A 26,194-nucleotide genomic window follows, 5' to 3' on the forward strand; every position below is an offset into this window, starting at 1 on the left:
TGAGGTCACACCTGAGCCGTGGTGGCCGTGCCAGAGCTGTGGTGCCTCTGGCCTTTCCTGTGGGTGGGAATGGTGGAGGGGATGATTTTGGGTGGGAACGGTGGAAGGGATGGGTTTGGGTGCCCTGTGGTGGTGAGGAGCTCTCTGGGGTCATCCTGCATGGATCAGCTCCTGTCTGGTGTCCTCAGGATGGCCTTTTGCTCCAGAATGGTGTGGCCAGCAAGACCAGGAGGTCATTGTGTCCCTGAACTCAGCACTGGTGAAGTCACATCAGAGCTGTGGTGCCTCTGGTTCTTCCCGTGCTTGGGAATGGTGGAGGGGATGATTTTGGGTGGGAATGGTGGAGGGGATGGGTTTGGATGGATTTGGGTCCCCTGTGGTGGTGAGGAGCTCTCTGGGGTCGTCCTGCATGGATGGAAGGGCAGGTGAGCTCAGGATGGTGTCAGTGCTGGGTCCTGGAGCTGGGAATGCTCAGCATGGAGATGATGGCTCCTTCCAGCATCCCTGCTCCAGGAATGGTGTGGCCAGCAAGGCCAGGAGGTCATTGTGCCCCTGAACTCAGCACTGGTGAGGTCACACCTGAGCCGTGGTGCCTCTGGTTCTTCCCGTGCTTGGGAATGGTGGAAAGGATGGGTTTGGGTGGGTTTGGGTGCCCTGTGGTGGTGAGGAGCTCTCTGGGGTCACCCTGCATGGATCAGCTCCTGTCTGGAAGGGCGGGTGTCCTCAGGATGGTGTCAGTGCTTGGAAGGAATCCCACGTGTTCCTGCTCTGGTCCTGGAGCTGGGAATGATTATTATCTTATATATTACAACAGTTCTATTATCATTATGTGTTATCTTATATATCAAGAGTTCTTTTATCATTATGGTGCCATGGTTTAGTTGAGGTGTTGGGGCTGGGTTGGACTTGATGACCATAAAGTTCTCTTCCAACCCTGTGATTCTGTGAATTCTGTGAATTTTGGGACTTTTGGGAATTCCCAGGGACTGAGGAGGTGGTGCAGTCACCATCCCTGGAGGTGTTTAACAAAGCCTGGATGTGGCACTGGCTACCAGGGTTTAATTGAGATGTTGGGGCTGGGTTGGACTTGATGACCTTAAAGTTCTCTTCCAACCTTGTGATTCTGTGAATTTTGGGAATTCCCAGGGCAGAGGGAGGTGATGGAGTCTCCATCCCTGGATGTGTTTAACAAAGCCTGGATGTGGCACTGGGTGCCAGGGTTGAGGTGTTTGGGCTGGGTTGGACTCGACGATCTTTAAGGTCTCTTCCAACCCAGCGATTCTGTGATTGCTGTCTCCAGTACAAAACAAGCTCCTGGTTTCCCATCCCACAAACAGCTGACTGCGTATGGATTCCCAGGGATTTGCCCTCCTATAGCTCTGCCTGCTCCTTTGGGAAGTGAAACCTGTGGGTTGGAGTGGCTGCCACAACCACAGGTCACCCTGTGGCTGCTGCAGACCTGGGAGGATGAGGAGGAGCAGGAAATCCAGGAGAGTCTCAGCTCTTTGCTGTGGTTTTCTTAATGAATCCTGCCTTGGATGTGCCTGTGGCTGGGAGATGGAGGCACAGATGAGCTCTGTGTGAAGAGGAGGTGGCAGGGCTGGATTTGGAGCAGAGGATCCTGTCCCTGAGCCTGGTGAGGGGAAGGGGAAAGGGGAAGGCCAAGTTTTCTTAATGAATCCTGCCTTGGATGTGCCTGTGGCTGGGAGATGGAGGCACAGATGAGCTCTGTGTGAAGAGGGGGCGGAAGGGCAGAGGATCCTGTCCCTGAGCTTGGTGGGAGGATGGGGAAAGGTGGACAGGCTTGGGCTGTGCCTAGGGAAGGTGGAGGGGACGGCCAGGGATGCTCCATCCATTTTGATCCCTCCTGTCTCCATCTTGGCAGCGCCGAGCAGCAGCTCCCACGCCGCCGGTGAGCAGGGGAGGAAGGGAGGGAGGCAGGAGAAGCAGGTTGGCAGGAGGAGCCGCACTCCCAAACGGCATCAGGAAAAGCCCCGAGGGTTGTGACAGGGTGGGAAGTGTCCTCCCACCCTTCAGGGATGGGATGGGGATCAGGGACAGCATCATCCTCATCCTCTCCCCTGTCAGGCTCCTGTGCTGTGCAGCAGCCCCGTGGCAGGAGGAGGATGCAGGCACAGATCCCCCCCCTGCCTTTCCCGGGCTGAGCAGGAAGTGAAGTGGATCCTGGGAGAGGGGAATTTGGCAGGAGAGCAGGGATGCCACGAGATGAATGTTTTGGGAATTGCGTATGTGGCTGCCTTTGCTTGAGCAAGGGCTCGCAGTTGCGTTGGGTTTGAAAGAGTTCTGGCCACCCCCAGGGCTGGGGCTGGACAGTGACCCCCCCATTTCAGTGACCCCCATGGCTGTGACCTCCCCATGGCAGTGACCCCCCCCTATGGCTGTGACCCCCCTATGGCTGTGTCCCCCCCATGGCTGTGACTCCCCCATTTCAGTGACCCCCATGGCTGTGACCTCCCCATGGCTATGACTGCCATGGCTATGACCCCCCCCCCCCCATTTCAGTGACCCCCCCATTTCAGTGACCCCCATGGCAGTGACCCCCCCCTATGGCTGTGACCCCCCCCCCCATGGCAGTGACCCCCCTATGGCTGTGTCCCCCCCATGGCTGTGACCTCCCCATTTCAGTGACCCCCATGGCTGTGACCTCCCCATGGCTATGACTGCCATGGCTGTGACCCCCCCCCCCCATTTCAGTGACCCCCCCATTTCAGTGACCCCCATGGCAGTGACCCCCCCATGGCAGTGACCCCCCCCCCATGGCAGTGACCCCCCTGTGGCTGTGTCCCCCCCATGGCTGTGACCCCCCCATTTCAGTGACCCCCATGGCAGTGACCCCCCCATGGTTATGACTGCCATGGCTGTGACCCCCCCCCCCATTTCAGTGACCCCCCCATTTCAGTGACCCCCCTATGGTTGTGTCCCCCATGGCTGTGACCCCCCATTTCAGTGACCCCCATGGCTGTGACCCCCCATTTCAGTGACCCCCATGGCTGTGACCCCCCTCCCCCCCCCCCATTGCAGCCTCTCCTTTTGGGAGCGTGCAATGTCCCCCCCCCCCATTTCAGTGCCCCCCCATTGCATCCCATGTTTGGGGGGAGTGTAGTGACCCCCCCATTTCAGTGACCCCCATTTCAGTGTCCCCCCCCATTTCAGTGACCCCCATTTCAGTGCCCCCCTATTGCAACCATGTTTCGGGGGAGTGTAGTGACCCCCCCATTTCAGTGACCCCCATTTCAGTGACCCCCTGTTGCAGCCCATGTTTGGGGGGTGCAATGACCCCCCCCATTTCAGTGTCCCCCATTTCAGTGTCCCCCCCCCATTGCAGCCTCTCCTTTTGGGAGGGTGCAGTGTCCCCCCAATTCCAGTGACCCCGCCATGGCTGTGACCCCCTCATGGCAGTGATCCCCACTGCAGCCCATGTTTGGGGGGAGTGTAGTGACCCCCGTTCCAGTGACCCCATGGCTGTGACCCCCTCATGGCAGTGATCCCCATTGCAGCCCATGTTTGGGGGGTGCAATGTCCCCTCCCATTTCAGTAACCCCCCCAAGGCATGGACAGGAGGCTCTTCCCAGCCTTTCTCCCTCCCCAAACTCTGGATTTTGGCTTTTCCTGCTGGTTTTCCTCTGTCCCTTTTCCCTGTCCCATGAGGGATGTGGGGTCAGCCTTCCCTGGGGTGCTGGGCATGGGATGGATGGATCCCCATCCCACTGTTGTCCTCATCATTTAAAAAAGCATTACTTTTTAATTTGTTCTCATTTGGCTTTTCTTGTTTTTTTGCCCTGTTTTTCTCCTGCCTAGCACGGAAAACGAAGCGCCTCTGGCTCCCAGGAGCTAATTCATCCAAGTTAAATGATCTTTAAAATCTGGGAGCGCATCACAGTGCTCGACTCCTGTTTTCTCCCGGTGTAATTAATGCTCCAGCTTAAATTTCCTCCTTTCCTCAGGGGCAAGCTTGATGGATCCGGTGCCGGGCTCAAACTTCTGCCAAGCCATAGGAAAGAAATCATCCCCTCAAAAAAAACCAACAAAACAACCCCAAACCAATCTTGGCCTTTAATTGAAATTTGATTTTTCTTTTGAAACAAACTTGTCCTTGGGAAGAAACTGATGTTGTTTATTATCCTTATTTCTTTTTTTTTTTTTCAACCAGCACCGAAGACTTGTAGCCCCAAACAGTTTGCATGCAAAGATCAGATCACGTGCATATCTAAGGGCTGGCGCTGTGACGGGGAGAAGGATTGTCCGGATGGCTCGGATGAATCTCCCGAGATATGTATGTATGCCTTCCTCTTCCTCTTCCTCTTCCTCTTCCTCTTCCTCTTCCTCTTCCTCTTCCTCCTCCTCTTCCTCTGGGTTTGTTCCGTCTCTCCACGGGTGTTACAGGACCCCAGGCAGACACAGCACAATGTTCTACCTCAGCTTACCTCGCAGCGCCTCGGGGTGGGAGTGTCCGTTCCGTCCATCCGTCCGTCCATCCATTCACTCATCCACCCATCCGTCCATCCATCCGTCCATCATCCATCCGTCCATCATCCGTCCATCATTCTTCCATCCCTCCATCCATCCCTCCATCCACCATCCATCCACCATCCATCATCCATCCATCCATCATCCATCCATTCATCCCTCCATCCATCCCTCCATCCATCCATCATCCACCCACCCATCCACCCACCCATCCACCCATCCATCCATCCATTCATCCCTCCATCCATCCATCATCCATCCATCATCCATCCATCATCCATCCATCATCCATCCATCATCCATCCCTCCATCCATTCCTCCATCCATTCATCCATCCATCCATCCATCCATCCCTCCATCCATCCATCCATCCATCATCCATCCCTCCATCCATTCCTCCATGCATCCATCCATCATCCATCCATCCATCATCCATCCATCATCCATCCATCATCCACCCACCCATCCATCCACCCATCCATCCATCCATCCATCCATTAATCCCTCCATCCATCCATTCCTCCATCCATCCATCATCCATCCCTCCATCCATTCCTCCATCCCTCCATTCATCCCTCCATCCATTCCTCCATCCATCCATTCCTCCATCCATCCATCCATCCATCCATCATCCATCCCTCCATCCATTCCTCCATCCATCCATCCATCCATCCATCCATCCATCCATCCATCCATCCACCCATCCATCATCCATCCACCCATCATCCATCCCTCCATCCATCCATCCACCCATCCATCCGTCCATCTGTCCGTCCATGGCTCCATCCCAGCCTCCTGGGAACGGGGGGTCGCTCCTTATTTTTGTTTCCATCAAAATGGATGTGCACGAGGAATGAAGAATCAGCAGCAGCGTCATCCTCATCCTCAGCACCTCGGCATTCCTGGGAATGAGGGAAGGAGATCTCTGGGAGTCCCACAGGGAGCAGCTGCCCAGGGGACATCGCTGTCCCAGATGGGTTTTGGGATTGAGATACTGGATTGGGCACAGCTCTGGAGGTGCTCCCTCAGATGGGCTGGTGGAGTCTCTCTGGGAGGAAACAGAACTGGGATGGGGGAGCTGAGGTGTGGGGTGGGAATTGGGGGTGTCTGCAGAGGGGTCACAGCTGTGGTGACACCAGGGATGGTGGCTGTGCCAGTCCTGCTGTGCCTGGAGCTCTGCTCTGGCCAGGCTGGAGCAAAGAACCACCCGTCCCGTGTCCCACGTGGACACATCCACCATGGGGCCCAGCAGAATCTCCTTGTCCTCTGTCCCAGCTCTCCCACCCGGATTCCCCCTTCACGCTCTGGATGGGGTGGTGGAGTCTCTCTGGGAGGAAACAGAGAGCTGGGATGGGTTATGTGAGGTGTGGGGTGGGATTTGGGGGGTGTCTGCAGAGGGGTCACAGCTGTGGTGACACCAAGGATGGCAGCTACACCAAGTCCCTCTGTGCCTGGAGCTCTGCTCTGGCCAGGCTGGAGCAAAGAACCACCTGTCCCCATGTCCCACGTGGACACAGGACAGCCACCACAGGGCCCAGCAGAATCTCCTTGTCCCCCATCCCAGATCCCCTATTCACGCTGTGCTTGGCAGAACCATCTCCTCCAGAGCAGCTCCCGGTTCTGCTCTGGGTTTGTTTATTCCTTAAGGCAAAAATGATGCAACGGCCCCTCCGTGGGAGGGATGGGGGGCTGGGATGGGCTGCCTGCCTCCAGTCAATCAGCAGCCCTGGAAAATTACAGCAGGAGGACTCAGAGGCTGGAAGAAATCCGTCCTGATTGTCGTGTTCTGCTCGCTGCGTGCATCTGCGCTCCATCCACGGGGCCAGGTGACCGCAGCACAGACCCCTTGGATGCTCTTCCCTCTCCATCTTCTTCCTCTCTTCCCTGGGGCTGGGGCCAGGAGCAGCCTCTGGTGCTGTGGATGAGCCCTCTGTGAGGAGGTCATGGATGTTGGAAGACTCTTGGGTTCGGTTCAAGCCCTCTGAGGGCTCATCCCTGGAGGACACGGCACCTCTGCTGCCCCTGTGCCCCTCCTGGCACTTCCAGGACAGGGAATTTGGAGCATCTGTGAGACACAGACCAAAGCCTGGCATCTCCTCTCTCCTCACCACCATGTGTGGGACTGGGCCTGTGTGTTTTATCACCACCACAGACCCCAGACTTTGGAATCTCTCCGTTCTTCAGGAGCAGTTCCCTCCCCAGCTGATCTCTGGAGGGGCTGCCCCTTCCTCAGTGGCTCTGCCCACCTCCCCCAGTTCCCACTTCTAGACCCTGTGAGGGAGTCAGGGCAATGCTGTGCCCCCCCAGGACATGGAGATTGGGGTGCCAGGGCACATCTGTGTGCCCAGGGGATGAGTGGAGCCTCCCTGCTCCTGCCCAGGCTCATTTCCAACCTGTCAGCCTCCGTTATCTCCAGGATTGCCAGGCCGGCTTTTCTCACTCCACCCTGGCACTGGGGCTTCCAGCAGCCTCTCATCTCCCTTATCTCCCTGGCAAGAGAGAAAATGACTTTTATTACTCTCATTTTTTACTTTTATTACTCATTTAATCTGTGTTTGAGCCGGGCTGTGAGTGCTGCTCCTGCTCAGGCTCCGGAGCCCGGCGGTGTTTGCGTTCTCCTGTTGGAGCTCTTGAAATTCTGTCAGGCACGTGCCAGCTTTTCCTCCCTGGGGAATCCTTTGAAGTATTCCCTGGCTTTGCTCAGGTCCTTCCCTTTGAAGTATTCCCTGGCTTTGCTCAGGTCCCTTCCCTGCTCGTTTTGTGTGAGTGGCTCACACACGGCTCTTGCGCTGTCAGTGTTTTGCTCCACGGAGCTTTCCTGAGAGGAAAACACTTGGACAGGAGCCTCCATCCTGTTGGAGATCAAAGATGAGGGGCTCTGAGGAAGCAATTGTCGGTCCATCCATTAATCTGAGGGTTCAGGAGGTCTTGAATCCCTCATCTTGCCCTGCTGGATCTGCTCTTGGCATGGTCCTGATGAGCTCTGAAGTGACCCAGAGGCACCACCAGGACCCATCCTGATGGCACCAAGTGTGACCATCCCACCCCTGCTCCTCCAGCCTCTTCCCTCTTTGTGTTCCCCCCTCCATCTGCATCACCCTGGGCTGTTGCCAAATCAACTGCAGGAGGAAGAATTGCTTTTTTTCTATCCTTTTTTTTTTTTGTTTTTTTCCTGAGTGTTTTTTTGAGGTTAAACATTCCTATCTAATTCAGCTCCTTGGGGTGTACCACAAGCCTGTCACATGTAATAAATTGGCTCATTTATTAGCGCCAACACGGTCAAAAGCAAACAAAGTGGCTTGTGGATTAATCCTGCCCCTGTTTGGGATAAGTGGTTTGATCCAGGCTCTTTGCAGGGAATAATGGACACGGCAGAGCAGTTCTGACTGATGAATTGGGCTCTTCACTCCAGCCCCTCCATTCTTCTGGTCCATATATCGACGTCACTTAATTAACCCATAATTTGCAATTACTGCCGGCCCAACCCCTCTGCAAAAAAAAAAAAAAAAATCTGTGCAGTGGCACCTGGTAAGAAATTCTCCCAGGAATCGTCTGCTGGGTGCTCTGGGACTGGGAAACAGGGCAAGCTCCGTTCCCTGCTAGCTGTGAGAGAGCCTGAGCATCCTGGAGGATCCCCTCACCCCAGTGCCAGGCCAGTTTGCTCACTGGGAGCACACGGGGATGTGTTTGAGACTCAGGGCACCTAGAACCTGTTAAATTCCCATTTTCCAGGCACCCCTTGGGCTGGAATTGGTGTCACTGCCCAGGGTGGACAGAGGGAAGTTTTGGCTGGGATGGATTGAGGGTCCTGCTCGGTTTGAGGAGGGAAAGTTTCACAAACTCTGGGCTTTGTGGTTCCCTTCCCACAAAGGGGCTTTCATCCCCTCCTTTAGCCCAGGGATCGTGGTGGGATCACACCCAGTGTCCCTCAGAGGTGTGGGATGAGGATGTACCAGCACACAGAACTCTGTGTGTGGTGTCACACTCCTCTCCAAGGAGAGCTGGAGCTTATTTAGGGCAAACTCTGCTGTTGGAGCTCCTGGTGAAGGTGACTGGGCTAAAATGGGGCCGTGCCTGGACACGGTGTGTGTGTGCTGTGCTCTTCTCACTGCTCGTGGGGGCCCGGGGGGATCCACAGAGCTATTTCTGCCAGCCCTGCTGAGGGGAGGGAGAGGCACAAACAGCCCCTGGAAAATGGGATTTCGGTGTTTTGGCTGGGCGGAGATGTGTTGGTAGCTCTGGTGTTCAGCCCTGAAATGTGGATTTGGGGCAGGGAGAGGAGGAGAGCCCATGGAGGGGGTGAGGATGTGCAGGGGCTGTGCCAGGGCTCGTTGTCACCCCTGGGCCACCTCCAGCTTGGGGTGAAGCATTGCAGGAGCTTTTCCTGGGGTTTCAGGCCATTCGTGGATTTATGCTGTGTTTGTTGTTTGTCTCCATGCCTCGCTTCTTTTCAGAGGAGCTTAAAAACAAAACCTGCCCTTCTTTATAATTTTTCCAGTTAATAATGGAGATTAAATCTCCTTGTGCTGGGCTCAGAGGGGCCCCCCCCCTCGTTCCACAGCCTTGGGGACAAGGAGGGAGTTGGCACCCAGAGAGTCACAATCCACGTGCTGACCCTTGTGCCCTTTGGTGTCCTGCAGGTCCCCAGAGCAAAGTGTCCCGGTGCCAACCCAACGAGCACAACTGCCTGGGCACAGAGCTCTGCATCCACATGAGCAAACTCTGCAATGGCCTCCACGACTGCTTCGACGGCTCCGACGAGGGCCCGCACTGCAGGGGTAGGTTTGGGGTCCCAGGAAAGGGGGGGATCCTCAATGGGGTACCCCCCAACAGGGGTAGGAGTTCCTGTTTTGGGATGAGGTTCCTTTTTTCTCCTCTTGAGTGTGAGCCCCACCACACTCAGCTCAGCACAGTCTGTCGTGGTTTGATGCTGGCTCAATACCAGTGCACCCATAAAAACCATATTTTTCTCAGATGAGTGCTGTGAGATATGACCAGAAACAGAGGTTTGGGGGTCCCACAGTCCCAGGAAAGGTGGAGCTGCCCCCTGGGGTAGTCCCCAACAGGGGTAGGAATTCCTGTTTTGGGATAAGGTTCCTGTTTTTTCCTCTTTAGTATGAGCCCCACCACACTCAGCTCAGCACAGTCTGTCATGGTTTGATGCTGGTGCAATACCAGTGCACCCATGAAAATCTGTTTTTCTCAAATGAGTCCTGTGAGATAACCCTAAACCTAAGCTTAACCCTAACCCTAACCCTAACTGAACCAGAAACAGAGGTTTGGGGGTCCCAGGAAAGGGGGGCTGCCCCAATGAGGGAGGATTGATGAGGTTCCTGTTTTCTCCTCTTGAGTTTGAGCCCCACCACCCTCAGCCCAGCACAGCCACAGATCCAGAGATTATCCAGAGCCGCTTGGAAGTGAAATGCCCATCATTCCTGAGCCTGCAGCCATGAAATAGCTGCATTGTCTCCTGGGCTTAAAAGCTCCAGCCCTGGGGTTCTGGTCCAGATAAGAGATACCACTGTGGGTTTTTTTTTTTTTCCCCTAATTTCCAGGAGCTTTGTCCCCTGCTCCTGGCCTGTCCCCGTGGCTAATCCTGCTGGAAAACTCCCTAAACCAGCGTGCTGCTGTGCAGATTAATCGCTCAGAAATGTGTGTCCTGGGCTGACCTTGTGTTCCAGAGCCTCTGTGCTCCCCATCCCTTCCCTGCCTGGCCTGGGGGGGCTCCTGTCCTGCTCCACCAAGACCCCTGACCCCAAAGGGCTTCTCCCTGCTGGGACCCAGCTCCTTTCCACTGCCTGCATCCCATGGGAGCAGCTCCTGCAGCTGTGCTTGAGATGAGAGTTAATATTTCAGTGAGAGCTCTCGTTACTTAAGTGGGATCTGATTTTTCTGAGCCACGTGAGCTGAGCTGGGGCAGCTGCTCAGGGCTTTGGGCACCTGGTGCTCGCAGGTTTGGGCACGCTGGGGCTGCCAGCCCTCGGTGGGGCTTGAGCTGGGTGCTGAGTCCCCCCCTGCCCGCGGCAGGTGCCACCCCAGGGAGGCATTTCCTGCATTTCCTGCATTTCCTGGCAGCTGCTTGCGAGTCCCAGCCTGCCACTGCCCCAGGTGTGGGCAGCTGAGCTGTCACCCCGAGCTGTCACCCCAAAACATGACCCCAAGCCATCACCCCAAGCTGTCACCCCGAGTGATCACCCCAAGCTGTCACCCTGAGCTGTCACCTCAAGCTGTCACCCCAAGTGATCCCCTCGAGCTGTCACCCCAAGCAATCACCTCAAGCTGTCACCCTGGGACATGACCCCAAGCCGTCACCCCAAGCTGTCACCCCAGGCTGTCACCCTGAGCTGTAAACAAGTGATCCCCTCGAGCTGTCACCTCAAGCTGTCACCTCAAACTGTCACCCCAAGCAATCACCTTGAGCTGTCACCCCAAGCCATCACCCCAAGCTGTCACCCTGAGCCACGACCCCAAACTGTCACCCCAAATCCTGTTCCCGCTCCTGCTGCTGGACCATTGCTCCCCATCCTGCTCCCCCATCTCTGCTGCCCTTGCAGACGTCCTGGGGGTGCTGATGCCAGTGGGGTCCCCGTGCTGAACCCCCACATTGTCCCCTCTGAGCACTCCAGGGTTGCAAATGGGGGAATTTTGGGCTCTCTGGTCTATCCACGGCCCTCAGGATGTCCTGGATCTGCATCCTGTGCCACCCCTCTGCACAAGGGGTGCCAGGCCTTGGCCACCCCATGGAACTGGGACAGAATCAGCAGCACTGGGGCTGGCAGGGGGTGCTCAGACCCCCTCCATGGGGCAGCTGTGTGTCCCACATGTCCTCCCTCCCTCTGGGGACATGGAGAAATGTGAAATTTCCCTGCAAATCCTGATGGGGTTGGGTGATCCTAATGGGCTGAGGTGATCCTAATGGGGTTAGGTATTCCTGACGGGGTTGGGTGTTCCTGATGGGGTTGGGTGATCCTAATGGGGTCTGGTGATCCTGATGGGGTTGGGTGTTCCTGATGGGGTCTGGTGTTCCTGATGGGGTTAGGTGATTCTAATGGGGTCTGGTGATCCTGATGGGCTCTGGTGATCCTGCTGACCCAACCCTTGGTCCTTGGTGTCCATCCTGAGTGAAATCCTCTCTCTTCCATCCCTGTAGAGCAACTGGCCAACTGCTCAGCTCTGGGCTGCCAGCACCACTGTGCCCCAACGCTGTCCGGCCCCGTGTGCTACTGCAACCACTCCTTCCAGCTGGCTGAGGACAGGAGGAGCTGCAGAGGTGGGGCTGGGCTGGGCAGAGCCCCCACTCCCTGCTGGGGACGGTGGCTCCTTGGGGATGGGGCCAATGTCACTGCTGGCAGCAGCGCTGGGGCTTGGCAACGTGGGAAAGGGGATGGGGAGAGCTTGGGGCAGGTGGGATGGAGGGGGATTTGTGGGGTGGGATGGGATGGGATTGATGGGATGGGATGGGATTGATGGGATTGATGGGATGGGATGAGATGGGATTGATGGGATTTATGGGATGGGATGGGATTATGGGATTTATGGGATGGGATGGGATGGGATTGATGGGATGGGATGGGATGAGATTTATGTGATTGATGGGATTTATTTGATGGATGGGATGGAATGGATGGGATGGGATGGGATCCATGAGATAAGGTAGGATGGGATGGGATCCATGAGATGAGATAGGATGGGATGGGATCCATGGCATGGGATCGATGGGATGGGATGGGATTTATGGGATGGGATGGGATGGGATGGGATGGGATGGGATCCATGGGATGGGATTTATGGGATGGGATGGGATTTATGAGATTTATGGGATTGATGGGATGGGATGGGATGGATGGGATGGAATGGACGGGATGGGATCCATGAGATGAGATAGGATGGGATGGGATCCATGGGATGGGATGGGATCCATGTTGATGGGATTTATGGGATGGGATTTATGGGATGGGATCCATGGGATGGGATTCCCTGGCAGGCTGCTGTGAGGGTCCCTTTGGCTCAGGCATCATCCCCTCCTCTCCAGCTCCACCTTGGAGAAACTGTGGGGCTTCATTTCCTCTTCAGGCAGCAAAGGAGAGTTTTTTTCTGGTCCAAACCTTGGGTTTTTTTTCTGGTCCAAACCTTGGGTTTTTTTCCTGTCTTTCCCAGACTTTGATGAATGCACCGTGTATGGGACCTGCAGCCAGACATGCACCAACACAGAGGGGTCCTACACGTGCAGCTGTGTCGAGGGCTATCTCCTGCAGCCAGACAACAGATCCTGCAAAGCCAAGAATGGTGAGAACCTCAACAGGGAGAACTTCAGGCGGTGCTCCAGGGCAGCTCTGTGCACCACCACCCCCTGAATTCTCCACTTCGGGCTCTTCCCCGGGGTTACATCCACAGGACCGAGGTGTGCCCTGACCCTGTTGTCCCCTCTTTGTCCCCAGAGCCTGTGGATCGCCCTCCTGTGCTGCTCATTGCCAACTCCCAGAACATCCTGGCCACCTACCTGAGCGGGGCCCCCGTGCCCAACATCACCCCCACCAGCGCCAAGCAGACCACGGCCATGGACTTCAACTACGTGGAGGACACGGTCTGCTGGGTCCACGTGGGTGACAGCGCCTCCCAGACCATCCTCAAGTGTGCCAAGATCCCCAACCTGAAGGGTTTTGTGGAGGAAAGGTCCATCAACATCTCCCTGAGCCTGCACCGTGAGTGCCCAGAGCCCTGTCCTGCTCCCCCATCCCCAATTCCCAGGCCGTGGTGGGTGAAGCTGGGAAGGAGGCAGCTCACCACAGGTCATTCCTTTTGTTATTATTTTTATTCAGTTTAATAGTTTTTTGGTGTGCGGGTATGAGGAGAAATGATCCAGGGAGGAGTGGAGCAAGCTTTGGGATGGCAGTTCTTGCTTCCTTTGGTCCTACCCCTCACAAATGACCGAGTCCCACCCCAAAAAGTGACCAAGAACAAACTCCCAACCCAGAGGTGCCTCTGTGGGTGCCACTGGGTCGTGGTGTGAGTGGCTGGTGGCAGTTTCCTTCTGCTGGTGGTTCCGTGGCCAGAACCAAGTGTGGTCACAGCTCCGTGTCCAGTTGGGGTTTGCTGCTCCCAGCTCTGCAGTCAGGATGGGAAGGGAGAGTTACTGCTCGGGATTTTGGTGCTCTCTGAGGAATCCCTGTGGGCTTCCAGCACCTTCCATGAAGGTGCACAGAGAAGTGAGTGCCACAGCTGGAGAGCTGGGATGTGGGACACCATTCCTGTCACTGCTTTTATCCTTTACCCAAATCACTTGGGGTGGAACTGGGGGATCTGGGGCTTGCAGTGGGTCTCTGTCACGGTTTTGCTTCCCTGGTGTCATCCCCCAGGGGTATTTTTTGCCTCCTGAAACTGGGGAGGCTTCCAGGGGGAAGAGGGATCCCCTCACCCCACCCACTGTGCTGTTGGGTGAGCAATGGCTCATCCAGCAAATTGGAATGGACGGATTTCTGCAGAGGAGTGAAGGTCCTGGGTGGACCTCAGAGCTGAGAGGGGTTCTCTGCTGAGGGCAGTGGGGTTTGCGCTGGGATCCTGGGGATCCTGGAGGTTCTGGGGGTCCTGGGGATCCTGGGGGATCTGGGGATCCTGAGGGTCCTGGGAGTCCTGGGGGATCTGGGGGTCCTGGTGTTCCTGGGGGTCCCGGGGGTCCTGGGGGTCCTGGGGATCCTGAGAATCCTCGGGGTCCTGGGGGTTCTGGAGGTCCTGAGGATCCCGGGGGTCCCGGGGATCCTGGGGGTCCTGGGGATCCTGAGGATTCTGGGGGTCCTGGAGGTTCTGGGGTTTCTGGGGGTCCTGGGAGTCTTGGGGGTCTCGGGGATCCTGGGGGTCCTGGGGGTTCTCAGGCTCTTGGGGATTCTGGGGGTCCTGGAGGTCCTGATGATCCTGGGGGTTCTGGGGGTCCTGGAGGTCCTGGGGATCCTGAGGATCCTGGGGATCCCAGGGGTCCTGGTGTTCCTGGGGTTCCTGGGGATCCTGAGAATCCTCGGGGTCCTGGGGTTTCTGGGGTTCCTGGGGGTCCTGGGGGTCCCGGGGGTCCTGGGCTCTGTGTGTGGCAGGGCTGGGCAGGCTGTGGCCACTGCTGAGGGTGTGTGTGCACAGTTAATTTAAGCTCACCCTGTGTATTTTTAGGGCAGGGTGTATTTTTAGGGAGAGGCCTCACCCTTTGCTCTCCCCGGCCATAGATAACGTGGAGTTGAGCAGGACAGGGCTCAGCTTCCTGCTCCCCTCCCGGGATTTTGGGGTGTTCCTGAGATTTTGGGGTGTCTCTGGGATTTTAGGGTGTCTCTGGGATTTTAGGGGTGTCCTTGGGATTTTAGGGGTGTCCCTGGAATTTAGGGGGTCTCTTTAGGTGCCTCAAGGCTGGTTCATCACAAAGGAAGTGGCAGCACTGAGGGAGCTGGGGTGAGGATGAGCAGATAATGTCACTCTCCTGCAGGACACCGTGAATCCAATTAGTGCTTCCCCTCTTTATTTCCTTCTTTATGGCATTATCTGCTCCCAGCAGGAACGGGGGGCCTCCCTGGTGCCTGCTGCTAATGGGGTTTGAGCCGCCATCTGATGGGGGGAGATTGATGCTGAGGGGCTGGAGAGCTGCAGGGGGAGAGCCTGGGATGAGCCTGGCTCCGATGGCTCCCCTGCCTCCCTGTCCTGCAGAGATTTCTGTCACTTGTGCCGCGGGAGATGTGTTAAATGAGGGCTGTTAACAGCCCTTGGCACGACCCGATGTCCTCAGAGCTTTTATTGTTCCTCTGGTCTTTACACTCCCAAAGCTTTTTGCTCTCCTCAGGGCTTCCTGCAGCGCCTCCCCCTCGGCTCCCACCTCGCTGCCCGTGGATATTTGTCACAGGCACTGATTTTCTCACTTGATCTGAGCTGGCTGGTTCCCTACCCCCAGGTCTTTTTTTCGGGGACACACTAAAAAATCAGAGCCTGGTGAAGCTTTCCATCCATTTCTCTTACAAAAATTCCTGCTTTGTGCTGGAATTGGATCATTTCTCTACCATCAGTCTGAGTGGGCTGGGGGGCTCTGGGTACCTCGGGGCTTGGTGCCAATGGTCAGCACAGGTGGGATGATGTGGGGAGGGGTCCAGCCTGTCCCCATCTCCACAGGGACCATCCTGGGTGCTCAGTGTCCCTCTGTGCTCACCCCTGTGATGAGAATGAGGACACAGGAAGGGCTGGTCCTTCCTGCCAGCACTGAATTGTAACAAGAGGAACTTGTCTTACCCTTCCTCCCATCCTGCTGTCCCTCTCCTCCTCTCCGTGTGACAATCCTGCAGTGTCCCATGCCTGGCAGGCTCAAGGACAGAGGCTCAGGCTGTCCTGACCCCTTGGAGCACCAGGATGGCACAGGGGGGTTCACTCTGAAGCCCCTGTCAGCCCTGAGCCCCTCTGGAGCGGGGCAGGGGACACTTGGGGACCTGTCCCAGCTCCCCTTGGACCCTCGGTGCTCCGTGGCAGATCCTTGACCTGCGGGGACTTTGTGATCCCGTGGGTTTTCTCAAGCAGATTCCAACCTCCACGTGTTTTCCCCCAGACAATGTCCTTGTTTGTTTGCACTTGGGCTTCCAAGGAATTTCTGAGCCAAACAGAGCACTAAAAAATAATAATTAAAATCTGTTGCTGGGCTCTTGTGCTGCTGCTTCTCGTCTCGTGGCCGGGGCTCTCTGCTCCCCCAGCTCTCCAAGCTTATCCTGCTGGCCTTGCCCCCCAATCCTGGGGTTGTTTCTCAGGGATCACATCCTTGAGCAATCCTTGGCCACGGAGCCAGGCAGGGAAGCAGCTGTGCTGGGGGATTTGTGCCTCCTTCCATCAGATTCACCTCCCTGTCCCCAGAGGTGGCACCAGGAGGTGGGGACACCTCTCTAGACCGTCCTTGGGATGCCACCTTTAGCTGGCAGCAGGCCAGGGCTGTGCTGGTCACCTCTGGGTCCCCAAGCTGGCGTTGACAGAGGCGTTAAATCCCCGTCTCCGGTGCTCTGTGATCGGGTGACGCTCAGGGCAAGGCAGGAGCCCTTTGCTTGCACTGTGGAAAAATACTGGGGAACACGTGCCAGGAGTGAGAGCTCTGGGCTTCTCCCTGGCTCTTGGGGTGGCTGCCCTGTCCCTGTGCCCCTCCCCTTCTCCTGCTCTTTCGGTTTCTTTTTCCCCTTTTTCTTTTTCCCCTTTTCTGCGGTTTTTTTGCGTGGTCAGAACTGGGAGGATGTGACCAGCAGCTGAGCTTGGTGATGCCAGGGAATGCAGTGATTGTGCTGGCACTGCCTCATCCCAGCTCTGGTGCTGCTCCTTCCCAGTCCCAGTGCCACCCTCCCAGTCCCAGTGCCACCCTCCCAGTCCCAGTGCCACTCTCCCAGTCCCAATGCTGCTCTCCCAGTCCCAGCTCTGCTCCTTCCCAGTCTAACACTGCTCTCCCAGTCCCAGTCCATCACTGGTTTCCCAGTCTAGCACTGCTCTCCCAGTCCATCACTGCTTTCCCAGTCCAGCACTGCTCTTTCCCAATCCCAGTGCCACTCCCAGTCCAGCTCTGCTCCTTTCCCAGTCCAGCACTGCTTTCCCAGTCCCAGCTCTGCTCCTTTCCCAGTCCCAACGCTGCTCTCCCAGTCCAGCTCTGCTCCTTTCCCAGTCCATCACTGCTCTCCCAGTCCAGCTCTGCTCATTTCCCAGTCCATCACTGGTTTCCCAGTCCAGCACTGGTTTCCCAGTCCAGCACTGGTTTCCCAGTCCAGCTCTGCTCCTTTCCCAGTCCATCACTGCTCTCCCAGTCCCAGCTCTGCTCCTTCCCAGTCCAGCACTGCTCTCCCAGTCCCAGCTCTGCTCCTTCCCAGTCTAACACTGCTCTCCCAGTCCATCACTGCTCTCCCAGTCCAGCTCTGCTCCTTTCCCAGTCCATCACTGGTTTCCCAGTCCCAGCTCTGCTCCTTTCCCAGTCCCAACGCTGCTCTCCCAGTCCCAGCTCTGCTCTCCCAGTCTAACACTGCTCTCCCAGTCCATCACTGCTCTCCCAGTCCCAGCTCTGCTCCTTCCCAGTCTAACATTGTTCTCCCAGTCCAGCACTGGTTTCCCAGTCCAGCTCTGCTCCTTTCCCAGTCCATCACTGGTTTCCCAGTCCCAGCTCTGCTCCTTTCCCAGTCCCAACGCTGCTCTCCCAGTCCCAGCTCTGCTCCTTTCCCAGTCCCAACGCTGCTCTCCCAGTCCCAGCTCTGCTCCTTCCCAGTCTAACACTGCTCTCCCAGTCCATCACTGGTTTCCCAGTCCATCTCTGCTCCTTTCCCAGTAGGAGCAGTCACCAATCCTGCAGCTCAGCAGGGTCCTTGCAGGGCTGCTGGGGAAAGGCTGCAGAGGTGCCATGATTTATTATTTCTCAGTTCAAGCTTTGTTGTTTTCCTTTCTAAAACAAACCCCCCGGGAAGGGGTTTGAAATATCAGGACATTTGATCCTGAGTGCATTATAAACCCTAAACACCAACGATCTGGCCAGCATGAAAATCCCTTCCTGGGCAGCATCAATCCCAAGCTGCCCAGCTCGGGGGGTGTTTTCATTGACTCCATTTCAGTGTCCCTTGGAATGGGCTGTCCCCGTGCCAGCAGGCAGAGAGAGGAGCTGGGACAGATTGATTTCAGGGCCATGTTGCTCTGCAGAGGAATCCAAGTACATTTCTTCCCCCACTTTGCATGGAAAGCTATTTTTCTTCCTTGCTGCCTCATCCTGGCCAAGAAAGAGGCTCCGACGTGAACTCACTTGGCAGGAGAGGGGGATGATTGGTAACTTCATCTCGTGGTTCCTTTCTGTTGGTTTTTTTCTTTTTCTTTTTTAACTGTTTGTGGCTGTTCTTGTGGCAGTGAGGGAGGAAAGTGGGAGATGGGGGAGAGGAGGGGATGGGAGAGAGAAGGGGATAAATGGGGCAGGGGATAAATGGGAGCAAGGGATAAATGGGAGCAGGGATAAATGGGAGCAAGGGATAAATGGGAGCAGGGGATAAATGGGAGCAGGGGATAGTAGGGAGCAGGGGAAAAATGGGAGCAGGGGATAAATGGGATGGGGGATAAATGGAGCAGGGGATAGGGGAGAGCAGGACATGGAAGGGAGAAGGGATAGGGGAGAACAGGGGATAAATGGGACCAGGGAATAAATGGGAGCAGGGAATAAATGGGAGCAGGACATGGAGGGGAGAAGGGATAGGGGAAATCAGGAGATGGGGGAAAGCAGGGGATAAATGGGGCAGGGGATAAATGGGACCAGGGAATAAATGGGAGCAAGGAATAAATGGGAGGGGAGGATAAATGGGAGCAGGACATGGAGGGGAGAAGGGAACGGGATGGGTGAGAGAAGGGGATAGGGGAGAGCAGGGACCACATGGGAAAGCAGGAATTTGGTGGGAGCAGGGGATGAAGGCAAGCAGGAGCTGGAGGGAGCAGAGGTTGGGGGAACAGGGATAGGGGAGAGCAGGGGATAAATGGGAGCAGGGATAAATGGGAGCAGGGGCTAAATGGGAGCAGGACATGGAGGGGAGAAGGGGATGAGGGAAATCAGGAAATAGGGGACAGCAGGGGAAAAATGGGAACAGGACATGGAGGGGAAAAGGGGATAGGGGAGAGCAGGGGATGGGGGAAAACAGGGAATAGGAGAGAGCAGGGGATAAATGGGAGCAGGACATGGAGGGGGATAGGGGAGAGCAGGGGATAAATGGGACCATAGGATAAATGGAAGCAGGGGATAAATGGGAGCAAGGGATAAATGGGAGCAAGGGATAAATGGGATGGGGGATAAATGGGAGCAGGGATAAATGGGAGCAGGACGTGAAGGGGAGCAGGGGATAAGGGGGAGAGCAAGGACCGGGATGGATGGGAGCAGGGAATGGGATGGGTGAGAGAAGGGGATAGAGGAGAGCAGGGACCACACAAGGAAGCGGGGATTGGGTGGGAGCAGGGGATGGGGAGAAGAGGGGATGGAGGGCACAGGGACTGTCTGGAGCCATGCACTCACACCAGCTCATTGTGTGGCAGGGGACAGCACCACGATGGTGACTTTAATCAGTCTCTTAACCAAGATCTGACACTCAGGACCCTGCTGTGGCTGTGCCCAGCACCTCTGACTCCCTTTCTCTGCTGTTTCCCCTTGTGGGGAACAGAAATAAATCCCCCAAGGGGACTGAGGCCCCCCTGAAGCCCCCCCAGGCTGTGGTGGCAGGGCCGAGCTGCATTCCCACATTGCTGGGGACAAAAGGGTGACACGAAATGTCCTGAGTCATCAGGATGCTCAGGAATGGGTTTGATTGCACATGGAGCGGAGCGTGTCTGTCCCAGCACACGTCTGTCTGTCTGTCTGTCTGTCCCAGCACACGTCTGTCTGTCCATCCTGCACTGCCTCGTGCCAGGCTCGCTGCAGGAGCCCCTTGGGACCCTTCCTGGCCCCATTTCTGCTCTCTCCTCCCCCCCAGATCACCCCAGTGCCGGGTTCCCACCGAGCCTGTGTCTCTCTCCTCTCACCCAGAAGGAAGCCAAGTGCCCCCGTGCCTCCCCCTCAGCCTCTGTGGAATATTCGGGCCCATGGAATGGTCTCATTAAGGCAGAGTAATTAGCAGTCCCTTGGCTGCCCTCCACAGCTCATTCCATCCCTGTTCCTGCTCTTCCCACCTCCTGTGCCTCAGCCAGGCTCTGCAGGGACGCTGTGGGGTTGAGCCAGGACATGGGGAGGAGGGAAAGTTTGGGGTGTCCCCGTTTTGGGGAGCAGAGATGGTGCCGGTGACTGCTTGGACATGGGAGATGCAGCCATGGTGCTGCACTGGAGCAGAGCACGGCCTGAAGAGGAGGAAATTTTGGGGTGTCCCCACCCTGGGGAGCAGAGATGGTGTCAGAGAGGGGCTGGAGAGGTTCTGGTGATCCCTTGGACACGGTTCCCCTTCAGCTGCAGCCATGGTGCTGCACAGGAATAGAGGAGAGGAGGCAATTTTGGGGTGTCACCACCCTGGGGGCTGGAGATGGTGTCAGAGAGGGGCTGGAGAGGTTCTGGTGGTCTCATGGTTCCCTTTCAGTGGTGCTGCACTGGGGTTCCAAGGCACAGACAGCCCAAGGACTGGGGCTCCCAGGGCTCTCTGGAGCAGGGCAGTGCTCCAGCCCGTCCCCAAGGCCTCTGAGGTGGCTGTGTCACCACCCTGGGGGCTGGAGATGGTGTCAGAGAGGGGCTGGAGAGGTTCTGGTGATCTCATGGTTCCCATTCAGTGGTGCTGCACTGGGGGTCCAAGGCACAGAGAGCCCAAGGATTGGGGCTCCCAGGGCTCCCTGGAGCAGGGCAGTGCTCCAGCCTGTCCCCAAGGCTGGGATGTCCCTCTGAGGTGGCTGTGTCACCACCCTGGGGGCTGGAGATGGTGTCAGAGAGGGGCTGGAGAGGTTCTGGTGATCTCATGGTTTCCCTTCAGTGGTGCTGCACTGGGGTTCCAAGGCACAGAGAGCCCAAGGACTGGGGCTCCCAGGGCTCCCTGGAGCAGGGCAGTGCTCCAGCCTGTCCCCAAGGCCTCTGAGGTGGCTGTGTCACCCCCTGAGCAAGGTTTGGCTGGCTCAGTTGGGGCGTGAGCGCTCACAGAGCCCCAGGGATCCATCCCAGCACCGACTCAGACGTCCTGGCCGAGGGCCACCAGCTTCCACCCAGCGGTTCCTCCTCGCAGAGAAACATCTCAGCAGAAAGGCGGCGGCCGGAGGGGGGGAGGATGAATTTATTTATTTTTGAGCCTGCTTTGCTGAGGCAACCAGGCTGACGTGACGGCTGTGGTGCTGCTTGGTGGCAGCCGTTCCCCCTTCCTGCCCTGCTCGGACACAAGGACTCGGCTGTTCCTGGGAGCAGGGGGGACCCTCAGGGTGTCCGTCCGTCCGTCCGTCCGGCGCCCTCGGGGGCGGGAGTTTGTCTTTGTGCTCGTCCTGTTAACATACTTCTAATTAAGGAAAATTGTCCCCAGGAGCAGTGTTTATCCAGGCCGGTCACAGAGCCGGGCTTGTTCTCCCGGGGAGAGGATGTCTGTGGAGGGGGAAAAGAGACAGAAATTCCTCCAGATTATGGCATTATGTAAATGTATCAAACGGATCATTCCCTATAAAAAAAATAAAAAGGAAAGTAGGAAACCGATGGATTTCGGCAGCCCTGGGGATTGCATTCCTGACGAGCCTCCGCTCCTGCGCCGCCGGCCTTTCAGAGCCGAAATATTCCGCGACTTTTCCAAGATGTTTTTCCTCCCAGGCCGCGTGCCCTGGGTGCCTGGGGGGCTTGTGGGGCCACCCCCCAGCCCTCCCAGGCTTCTTCTCTTGCTGGGTGGCAAATTGGCCTCGGTTCCTGCTTGCCCTTTGGGGTGGGCTGTGCCTGGAGCGGGGGACGTGGTGTTTGCTGCTCTCCATGGGATGTGGTGTGGATGTGAACCATGGATTCCATGGTTTGTGTCAAGGCTGGTTGACCCTGGAGAAGCAAGAACCAGCTGTTTACAAGACTTTAATATTCTTTATTTCTTCTTTATTTCTTTAGTATTCTTTATTTCTTTATTATTTGTTATTTATTCTTTATTATTCGATTTTTCTTTATTATTCGTCATTTATTCTTTATTATTCGTTATTTCTTTATTTGTTATTTCTTTATTATTTGTTATTTATTATTTGTTATTCTTTATTATTCATTATTTGTTATTCGTTATTTAAATATTATTCGTTTGTGTCAAGGCTGGTTGACCCTGGGGAAGCAAGAACCAGCTGTTTATAGGACTTTAATATTCTTTATTCTTTGTTTCTTTATTATTCTTTATTTCTTTATTATTCGTCATTTATTCTTTATTATTTGTTATTTCTTTATTATTCGTTATTTAAATATTCTTTATTATTTGTTAATTTTTTATTCGTTATTTCTTTATTATTCGTTATTATTTGTTATTTATTATTAGTTATTCTTTATTATTCCTTATTTATTATTAGTTATTTAAATTTTATTCATTTGTGTCAAGGCTGGTTGACCCTCGAGAAGCAAGAACCAGCTGTTTATAGGACTTTAATATTCTTTATTTATTCTTTATTTCTTCATTACTCTTTATTTCTTTATTATTCTTTATTTAAAGCCAGATGTTGGCAGTGGTGCTTAAACCATCTCTGTTCTTTGTCCCTCGTGCTGGGGCAAGGGGGAAAATGCTCCTCAGCAGAATGGGAACAAGGATTTGGTGTCAGGGCTCCGTGCCCAGGGATGTTTCTGGCTGCTTCAAGCAGAGCTGGGACCTCTCCTGCCCACCATCCCTGTCCTGCTCTCCTAGAAATGCTCCTTTGAGGGGTAGCAGGGAAGTGGAATTTCTCCCAGACGTAGAATCATGGAATTATTAAAGTTGGAGAAGTCCTCTGAGACCCTCAAATCCAACCATCAACCCAGAGCTGCCAGGTCATTGCTGACGTGTGTCCCCAAGTGCCACATCCACGACGTTTCTGGCTGCTCCAAGTTTCTCCCAGACTTAGAATCATGGAATTATTAAAGTTGGAAAAGCCCTCTAAGACCCTTGAGTGCAACCACTAACCCAGAGCTGCCAGATTGTCACTGAAACGTGTCCCCAAGTGCCACATCCACACGTTTCAGGAGGAATTTCTTCATGGAAAGGGTTGGAATTTCTTCATGGAAAGGGTTGGAATTTCTTCATGGAAAGGGTTGTCAGGCACTGGAAGGGGTTTTTAGGGAGGGTGCCCATCCCTGGAGATGTCTGAGGAACATCTGGATGTGGCACTCAGGGATCGGTCACAGCTTGGACTCGATGGTCCTGGAGGGTTTTTCCAACCTCAGGGATTCCAGGATTCAGAGACTGAAAAGTTGGAAAAGCCCTCTAAGACCCTCGAGTGCAACCACTAACCCAGAGCTGCAGATTGTCACTGAAACGTATCCCCAAGTGCCACATCCACACGTTTCAGGAGGAATTTCTTCATTCCAAAGGGTTGGAATTTCTTCATGGAAAGGGTTGGAATTTCTTCATGGAAAGGGTTGTCAGGCACTGGAAGGGGTTTTTAGGGAGGGTGCCCATCCCTGGAGATGTCTGAGGAACATCTGGATGTGGCACTCAGGGCTTTGTCACATCTTGGACTCGATGGTCCTGGAGGGTTTTTCCAACCTCAGGGATTCCAGGATTCAGAGACTGAAAAGTTGGAAAAGCCCTCTAAGACCCTCGAGTGCAACCACTAACCCAGAGCTGCCAGATTGTCACTGAAACGTGTCCCCAAGTGCCACATCCACACATTTCAGGAGGAATTTCTTCATTCCAAAGGGTTGTCAGGCATTGGAAGGGGTTTTTAGGGAGATGTCTGAGGAACATCTGGATGTGGCACTCAGGGATCGGTCACAGCTTGGACTCGATGGTCCTGGAGGGTTTTTCCAACCTCAGGGATTCTGGAATTCAGGGATTTTTTTTGCTGTTTCGATTTTTCCCTGACCTTGTTGAACCTCTGTGGACACTGGGGGGTTTCTCCTTTTCCTTGCTCCATGGTTCAGGAGCCTGGAGGAGCTGCTGGGTGGCTTCATCCCCCTCGCAGCTGTTTGAGGACTGTCGAAATCCCTGGGCTGAATCGGAGGGAAGATTTTGTGCTTCCTTCCTCCTCCTGTCAGGCCACAATTGATGTGTTTGCAGACTGCACAGCAACTGATTCGTGCAGAGCAAAGTTATTTGCTGGGTCAGCAAAGCTCCTTCCCCCCCCCAAAAAAAAACCACAAAAAACCAAAAACCCACAGCCCTGCAGTGCCTCACTGGGAGTGGGGTAAATCCAGTTAAGGGAGGGAGAACTTGGGGCTGCAGCTCCAGCGGGAAATGTGGGAATTGCTTCAAGGAGTTCTTTGAGTGGGATTGTCCCACCTGGAGCTCTGGGATCCCAGCAGGAGAAGGAGGCCAGGGTTGGAGGGTTGGAGCCAGGCTGGGAGAGCTGGGGGTGAGAAGGTTCCAGGGAAAGCTCAGAGCTTCTTCCAGGGCCTGAAGAGGCTCCAGGAGAGCTGGGGACAAGGGCTTGGAGTGACAGGACACAGGGAATGGCTTCCCACTGACACAGAGTGGGGCTAGGTGGGATTTTAGGAAGAAATTCCTCCCTGTGAGGGTGGGGATGCCCCTGGATCCCCGGAGGTGTCCAAGTCCAGGTTGGATGGAGCTTGGAACAACTTGAGGCAGTGGAAGGTGTCTCAAGTGGGACTGAAATGATCTTTAAGATCCCTTTTGACTCGGGGCAGTCTGGGATTCTCTGAAAAGGGAAAATCCAAGCCCAGTGTGACAGGGTTTTGTGGCAGGGACCTCAGGAGCAGCTCGATGGGGATCACTCGGGCTCCAGGGAGGGCTCAGAGCCTCTTCCAGTGCCTGGAGAGGCTCCAGCAGAGCTGGAGAGGGAGGTTCCAGAAGATCTGGAGCTGAGAAGGCTCCAGGGAGGGCTCAGAGCCTCTTCCAGTGCCTGGAGAGGCTCCAGCAGAGCTGGAGAGGGACTTGGGATAAGAGCCTGGAGTGATCGGACACAGGGAATGGCTTCCCACTGACACAGAGTAGGGTTAGGTGAAATTTTGGAGATTTTGGGAAGAAGTTTTGGAGATTTTTGGGAAGAAATTCCTCCCTGTGAGGGCGAGGATGGACCCCTGGAAGTGCCCAAGGCCAACCTTGGAGCAACCTGGGATAGTGGAAGGTGTCTCAAGTGGGCCTGAGGTGATCTTTTGACCCAAAGCAGTCTCAGAAAAGGGAAAATCCAAGCCCAGTGTGACAGGGTTTTGTGGCAGGGACCTCAGGAACAGCTCAGTGGGGATCACTCGGGCCCTGGCGGGTGTGAAACCAGGAAACATCTGTGAGGGTGGCTTTTGGGGTTTCCTGAAGTTGCCAACCCGCCCGTGTTGAGCAATTTTAATGAAGTTCCCTCATCCTCCATCCTCCCTCCCTGCTTTCAAAGCCACCTCCTCCCCCCCAGACGGGGTTGCTGGCCTGGACCCCATCCCTGTCCCCGTCCCTGTGAGGTTTTTTTTGGCTGCCTGTCCCAGGAAGAGCCTTGGAAAGCTGAAATTCCCTGCTCTCTGCCCCCACCAGCTCCTTTCCAAAGGCTCTCAAATAAATAAATCTTGGGAAATGAGCTCGGCGTGTCGCAATCGCCGGGGTTGAGCAAGGAGAGGGATTCATTCCAAACTGGGAATTGTTTTTGGGATGGGGGGATGTGAGAGGCACCCGAGAGGGGCTCTGGGAGGGAGGGGAGGTGGTCTCTGCCCCTGGGATTCTCTGTGGAAATCACCTGGGACCCCTCCAGGGGACAGGGTCAGCCCTGCTGGTCCCCTCAGGGTGTTTTGATGGCCATGGGTGGCCGTGGCATCATCCCTGGGCATCCGTTCCCGGGTGGGGGGGACACAGGGGGAGACTCCCCCCCTCTCCAAAAATTGAGAAGGAAGGGGTTTAAAGTGTCTGCAGGCCAATGGCAGGGGTTAAAAATAGCTGTTTTCTAAATTAGCTTCGAGCAGAAGTTCGAGAGGAAATCCAGGTTTAGCTGAGGCTACAAGAAAGAGATAATAATAATAATAATAATAATAATAATAATAATAATAATAATAATGATGATGATGATGATGATGGTGATAAAAACAACAGTGGCAATAAGAAAGAAATAAAAAGCGATTCCTACGAAGGAGAGGGGAGGATGGTGAGCAGGGAGAGATGGAAAACAAAAGCCTTTG

The 26,194-nt window shown here is 55.2% G+C and overlaps 1 protein-coding gene across 5 annotated transcripts in view; it reads left to right on the forward strand.

The window, feature by feature from the left end:
• Positions 1-26,194, forward strand: part of LRP1 (LDL receptor related protein 1) — a 120,741-nt gene that overhangs the window by 17,855 nt on the left and 76,692 nt on the right. For all 5 annotated transcript variants that reach the window (XM_054517729.1, XM_036399995.2, XM_036399997.2 and 2 more), the window contains exons 2-6: positions 4,172-4,294; positions 9,129-9,266; positions 11,639-11,758; positions 12,646-12,774; positions 12,927-13,190. In XM_054517729.1, the coding sequence (XP_054373704.1) occupies positions 4,172-4,294; positions 9,129-9,266; positions 11,639-11,758; positions 12,646-12,774; positions 12,927-13,190 (774 nt within the window). The remainder of the gene's footprint in view (positions 1-4,171; positions 4,295-9,128; positions 9,267-11,638; positions 11,759-12,645; positions 12,775-12,926; positions 13,191-26,194) is intronic.

This window comes from Molothrus ater, chromosome 30, assembly GCF_012460135.2.
Source record: "Molothrus ater isolate BHLD 08-10-18 breed brown headed cowbird chromosome 30, BPBGC_Mater_1.1, whole genome shotgun sequence".
Lineage (NCBI taxonomy): Eukaryota > Metazoa > Chordata > Aves > Passeriformes > Icteridae > Molothrus > Molothrus ater.